Genomic DNA, 6,319 nt, shown 5'->3' with positions numbered 1-6,319 from the left:
TGAAATATATAGTATAGGTAGGATTCAGCTCATCACATATTCTTCATAAACCTTGAGGTATGGTACTGGATATAGATGTCTGTAAACTAGAATCAAAAAAGAAGGATACCAAATTTAACTATGATTCAGATTTAAGTTTGAAGGCTTCTATCCCTTCAGTGCCAAAAGATTTAAGAAAAACGTTGGAAACCTAGATGGTGAAAAACAATTGAGGATGCAGTCCCAAACAAAGCCAGAAGAATCAGATGGCAAGAAACAATTGAGTATGCAGTCCCAAACAAAGCCAGAAGAATCAGATGGCAAGAAACAATTGAGGATGCAGTCCCAAACAAAGCCAGAAGAATCAGATGGTGAAAAACAATTGAGGATGCAGTCCCAAACAAAGCCAGAAGAATCAGATGGTGAAAAACAATTGAGGATGCAGTCCCAAACAAGGCCAGAGGAATCAGATGGTGAAAAACAATTGAGGATGCAGTCCCAAACAAAGCCAGAAGAATCAGATGGTGAAAAACAATTGAGGATGCAGTCCCAAACAAAGCCAGAAGAATCAGATGGTGAAAAACAATTGAGGATGCAGTCCCAAACAAAGCCAGAAGAATCAGATGGCGAGAAACAATTGAGTATGCAGTCCCAAACAAAGCCAGAAGAATCAGATGGTGAAAAACAATTGAGGATGCAGTCCCAAACAAAGCCAGAAGAATCAGATGGCAAAAAACAAAAGAAGATGCAGTCCCAAACAAAGCCAGAAGAATCAGATGGTGAAAAATAAAAGAGGATGCAGTCCCAAACAAAGTCAGAAGAATCATATGGCAAAAAACGAAGGAGGATGCAGTCCCAAACAAAGTCAGAAGAATCATATGGCAAAAAACGAAGGAGGATGCGGTTCCGTTCAAAGCCAGAAGAATCGGACGGCAAAAAACGAAAGAGGGTGCGGTCCCGTACAAAGCTAGAAGAATCAGATGGCAAAAAACGAAAGAGGATCCAGTCCCAGACAAAGCCAGAAGAATCATATGGCAAAAAACGAAAGAGGATGCAGTCCCAGACAAAGCCAGAAGAATCAGATGGCAAAAAACGAAGGAGGATGCAGTCCCAGACAAAGCCAGAAGAATCAGATGGCAAAAAACGAAGGAGGATTCGTTTCAATACAAAGCCAAAATATTCGGATGGTGGAAAACAAAAGAGATGATGCGGCCAATTAAAAACCCAAAACAATCGAATAGTGTTTTTTTTTAAGGGGATTAGCCTACCCACACACATTGGCACCTGGGAGCAAAAAGAAAATGAATTGAATGACAACTGAATAAATAAATGAAAAAAAAGAGAATTAATTGAAGCCCTGAAATTGTGAGTTACAGTGAAAATGTACAAATATAATTGAAAGACATTTCAAATCAGAGGCAGCAGCTTCATCAGTCACTCCAACTCACTTGATATGATTTTGACAGGAGTCACAGGTGGCAAAATTCTATTGACATTCCCAGAATATATACGTGAAGAACTGTGAGGAATTGCACAGAAGTTATCGAGTGTGCTTTTTTCCTTCATATATATATAGCAGCTCATTCGCTAGACGCCACCCTCCGGGAGGCTCCACATTGTCTCACTGTTCAGTCCCCAAAACTTCTTCTTCCATCAATAGTTCATTAACGGTGTATGTAAGTTCCACCATGTTTTTCACTACAACGGTACAGCAAAGTATATTTTTTTAGCATTAAACTGTTATTATTTTATTGTCTAATCATCACTACATATAACACCATCCATCATCACCACATATAACATCATCCATCATCACTACATATGACACCACCCATCATCACTACATATAACACCATCCATCATCACTACATATAACACCATCCATCATCACTACAGATCGGTAAAGTAGTTTCCAAGATTCTCGTGCGGACACACAGACAGACTTCTTTGTTTTATATATATAGATGCCTTGTTTACTGAGGGCTTGCTAAACTGGTTAACAATACATGTGTCCCCGGCTCACTTTTGCTTCAGGTCACCCTCTCTACCTACTGCATCCTTGACAAGTGTCGTTATAACCCCTCCATCCACCCAGCCCCGCCAAGGCTTGTATACACCGCTGGTACAGGACTGTAACTAGACCATGCAGTCAGTGAACACACTGCCCTAAATTTGCAGCCAGTCTTCTTTCCTTAGGTGAAGGAGGGGAGTAAGGGAAAGAGGAAGGAGGAGGTAAGGCCCAGTTATGCCTATGACATCACACTCACAGGTCACTACCATCATCAGCATAATCATTACCATCATCATCACTACCATCATCATCAGCACTACCGTCATCACTACCATCATCATCATCACTACCATCATCATTACTACCATCATCACTACCATCATCATCAGCACTACCGTCATCAGCAGTCCTATACAAGGCAGAAGGATCAGGTGAGGGATCATTATTGTTTTTTGTTTCGTTTTTTTTGGGGGGGGGGGTGATAATAATAAGTATACAGTATATATTTTTATTTTTCCACAAATTTATTCATACACTTTTACTGTACTCTTGTTAACTGCATAGGTACTAGCAATCCTCTACTACTAGTATAATAATAACAAAAACAAATATTAAGTAATTGAAATTAAAAAAAAAATAATTGTATGTGTTCCAAACTTTCATTACTCACATTATGTATTACACTTAATTGTTTGTTTGATAAATTCAACAGTGTTTGAGAAAATTGCGAGAGTAAGAGATCTTGCCGGATTTCGTGATGTTGTCTCGCACTCAGGATGGGTTGGAGAAAGGAAACTCTTTAGGGTGGTTTTCTTATATAAATATATTGAATGTACAGCGCAGTCTGGTGCTGGGAAGTTGCTGTGAGGTTAGGAGCTTGCTGAGAGGAGGTGTTGGATAAGGAGCTTGCTGAGAGGTGGTGTTGGATAAGGAGCTTGCTGAGAGGAGGTGTTGGATAAGGAGCTTGCTGAGAGGACGTGTTGGATAAGGAGCTTGCTGAGAGGAGGTGTTGGATAAGGAGCTTGTTGAGAGGTCTTGTTGGTTCGGGAGCGTGGAGTAGAGAGGCCTTCACGGCTAGGCTGAGGAGCTTATATAGGAGGTAGACGTCGCTGGTAGCCGACCCCGCTCTGTCAAACCACGAGGCTTTGGCTGGGAAACTGGACAAGGGATTGGCTGGTCAACGACAAACGACAGTTGTAGTTGTAGGGGAGAGTATCCACTACAATCTATTCTAACTAAAGTTAGCTGTGTGATCAATCAACCAGAGTAACTTTCTCACATCAGAGGGCAGCCAACCACAGTCCTTCACTCTAAATGTTCTCGGGCTGTTTTTACTAATAAAGGGGCCCCAGTTTTTAATTTCATTCATCCATCCCATTCTCTGCCTTCCCCTGGCTCTCCTACCTTCAATTTTGTCCATTAATATTTCTGTTATTATTCTCCCATCCCTAATTATTTGACCAAAGTATCAAATTTTTTCCTGTACATTTCAAGTATTTCTTTTGAAGTTATTGCTAATCTTATTTCTTCTTCATTTGTCATTGCAGCTTATTTTTAGCATTCTCCTATAACACCACATTTCAGAGGCCACCAAACTCTTTCTGGTGTCTGCATGAAGTGTCCACGCTTCTGAAACAAGCATCAGTCCTTCCTATATAAAGCCTTTCAGCAGCCTTTTTCTCACATTTAAGTTAATGTCCTTTTTCATTGGGTTTTTTTTAGATTATTTTTGCTTGCCCTATTCTCGTTATGATTTCTTCCACACATCTTCCATCACAACTAATGTTACTTCCCAAATACACAAACATTTTCCACCTGTTTAAGTTCCCTCTTGTCTACCATAATTTTTATTTTAGGATTTATTTCCAATTTGGAAACAGCTATTACTTTCGTGTAGCAGCATTAACTCTTAAACCAGTTTTTACCCCTTTTCACTAAACTGTTAACAAGTTTTTGCAATACCTCTTCACTATTTGTGATAAGAGCAGTATCATCTGCAGAGCATATACAGTAATATGATTAATATCTCTTTTATCCGAATTTCCTCTTTGCTGGAACTCTCCTACAACTGAAATTGAAAATTTATCTGAATTCCGGGTTTGGGATCGAATTTCTGAGGTTGAAAATCAGGTGCATTATCGGAAAATTTTGAGACAAATTTGGGACTCTCCAAATTTTTTCTGGGTCTGGGAGCAAATTCCAAAGATGAAATATTGCACTATTTTCGGACAATTCTGAGAAACCTTTCCCAGTACAGTAGGCGAAAAAATTCCTGTTATAGGGGATTTTTTCCAGGTTTAAGAGTTATCTTGTTACCCACAGATCTCTCAATCTCGGAAGTGCTCTGCACCATTTGTTCCGGCTAATGGAGGCACTACTTTACCATTAACTTTTAGTCCTTCAAAATCAAATAAAACTTCTCTCATTAAGAATTTTGAATACATATTATACTGTACATTGTTGGAGATGGAACACAGCTTCTTCATACACAGCCTTCTCTTACTTCCTGTTTAACTGTGAACCGATTAGTAAGTTCATTATTTACTCACACTACAGCCTCCTGCTGCCAGTAAAAGATTCCTTTGAATTCTAGTAGAGTATTTCCTTTATTAATGCCTATTTTTTCCATAATCTCTACAAGTTTATTTTGCTTTACCTTAACAAAATTTTTTTTTTAATTGTCAAAACAGATATTGTACTATACAGTACATTTGTTTGGACCTTTAAAGCCCTTTCACTCAAAATTATCCTTCAATAGTTTATTTTTCCTTTCTAATTCCATTTTGCTCTTCAGGTAACTCACTTTCTATTCTAAATTTGGTTTTACTTAAAATTATGATTTAATAAAACTTTATTACCTTGACTTACTTTTATCCTCTTCAACACTGATCGCCTAGTTTGCCGTTTGGGCGATCGGTCACATCTCTGTTACACACTGTTGGCAAGTACTGGGCATGTACTGGCTCCTGAATGTACCTGAACCTGTTCCAGTGTTGGTCAAGTCTGGTCTTGAAAGAGCTCACACTCGGTGCCGTCACAACACTCTCTGGCAGATTGTTCCAAGAGTTCACAACTCTCACTCCGAAAAAGTTTGCCCCTCACAGTTTTCTGGACTTGCGGCTTCTTCAATCTTGAGCTGTGACGTAGGCATGACTTATTAAGTTTATTGTTCTAAACTGCGTGCACTCAATTTGTGTTTCCAGAATTGGCATTACGGTCTTTATTACCTATTTGTTTCTTACCTCTACTCTATCCTTATCATTGTATAGTTCTTCTATGTACTCTGCCCATCTCTCTTCTACTTCTGCATCAAACAGGATCTTATAGTCTTTGCTTTTAATAGTCTCGCCCCATTTATATCCTTTTTTCTGCTTCATTTGTTCAATCTTTCTATACATCTTCCTATAATTATGCCTTCTGTCATCATCTTCAGTCTGAAGGCATTTCCTTTGTTAATTTTTATGTAAACCTCACTTCGTTTTCTCACATTCCTTCGTCTATCTATTTTCTTAAAATTTCCTGTCATCCACTTCAGTACTTTCAGTCTCGTTCCTCTACGTCCTTTAAGTTTTCCCCAGTCTCTTACATTACTTCTTAGTTATTATTACATTGTTGTCCAGGTCCTTGTTCACCAAAGTTACCCTCTACCAATAAGAGAAATTTGTTTTTGGTTTACTTTCATATTCTATCCCTGCCCATTTTGATATATTCCATAGTTTTCTTTTTAATATTTGAAGTTTTAGTCTCACTAAACTCATTACTGGGACGTGATATGACCCATAATCTACCCCTGGATAGGTCTTAGTTCTGGTTATTGAATTTCTGAACCTTTCCTGAATTAAAATATAATCTACTTGATTCCTGATGATGCTGTTTACATTGTCCTGGGGTGAGACCCATGTATAAAGATGCCCAGGGTGGTGTTAAAACCATGTATGTGCGGTATTTGCAATTGTATCATCTTGTTCTCCTTACAAAAGTCAATTAATATTTTGCCTACTACTGCTGCTGCTCCACCCTCCTCCTCCCAGCCATGTGCCACTTCCCAGTTGCCCGCCACTCCATCAACCACCACTGCATCACCCTCTTCCACCAGTGATCCCCTTATGCTTCAGTAACCAGATGTCTCCCTATGTACAGTGCACCACTTCATCAAACTCCAAACTTGTACATACAAATGTAAGTACAGTACAGTGTTGGTAACTTAAGTTTCTCAAACACAATATAGGAATACAGTACCTGCATATTAGTGCACTAAGGTATTATATAAGTTGCTATTTGCAGTTTTGCCAACTCGCACCATTTCTCCTTATTCTTAAGACAAATTAT

General features: G+C 38.9%; 1 protein-coding gene and 1 long non-coding RNA gene across 2 annotated transcripts; one reads left to right on the top strand and one right to left on the bottom strand.

The window, feature by feature from the left end:
- The first annotated feature begins 214 nt into the window (after positions 1-214).
- LOC121879654 (involucrin-like) lies at positions 215-769 on the top strand. The gene has a single exon (XM_042386343.1). The coding sequence runs from the start codon at positions 215-217 to the stop codon at positions 767-769; it is 555 nt and encodes a 184-aa protein (XP_042242277.1).
- A 1,715-nt stretch (positions 770-2,484) lies between these two features.
- Positions 2,485-5,018, bottom strand: LOC121879619. Its single transcript, XR_006091383.1, has 2 exons — positions 4,859-5,018; positions 2,485-3,147 (listed from the first exon to the last, which is right to left on the bottom strand). It is a non-coding gene; the product is annotated as an uncharacterized LOC121879619 (long non-coding RNA).
- Between the last annotated feature and the right edge of the window lie 1,301 nt (positions 5,019-6,319).

The sequence above is a fragment of the Homarus americanus genome, unplaced genomic scaffold (genome assembly GCF_018991925.1).
Source record: "Homarus americanus isolate GMGI-L3 unplaced genomic scaffold, GMGI_Hamer_2.0 scaffold42746, whole genome shotgun sequence".
Classification (NCBI taxonomy): Eukaryota; Metazoa; Arthropoda; class Malacostraca; order Decapoda; family Nephropidae; genus Homarus; species Homarus americanus.
The sequence above is the reverse complement of the archived record's forward strand: the minus strand, read 5'-3'. Positions and strand labels throughout refer to the sequence as shown.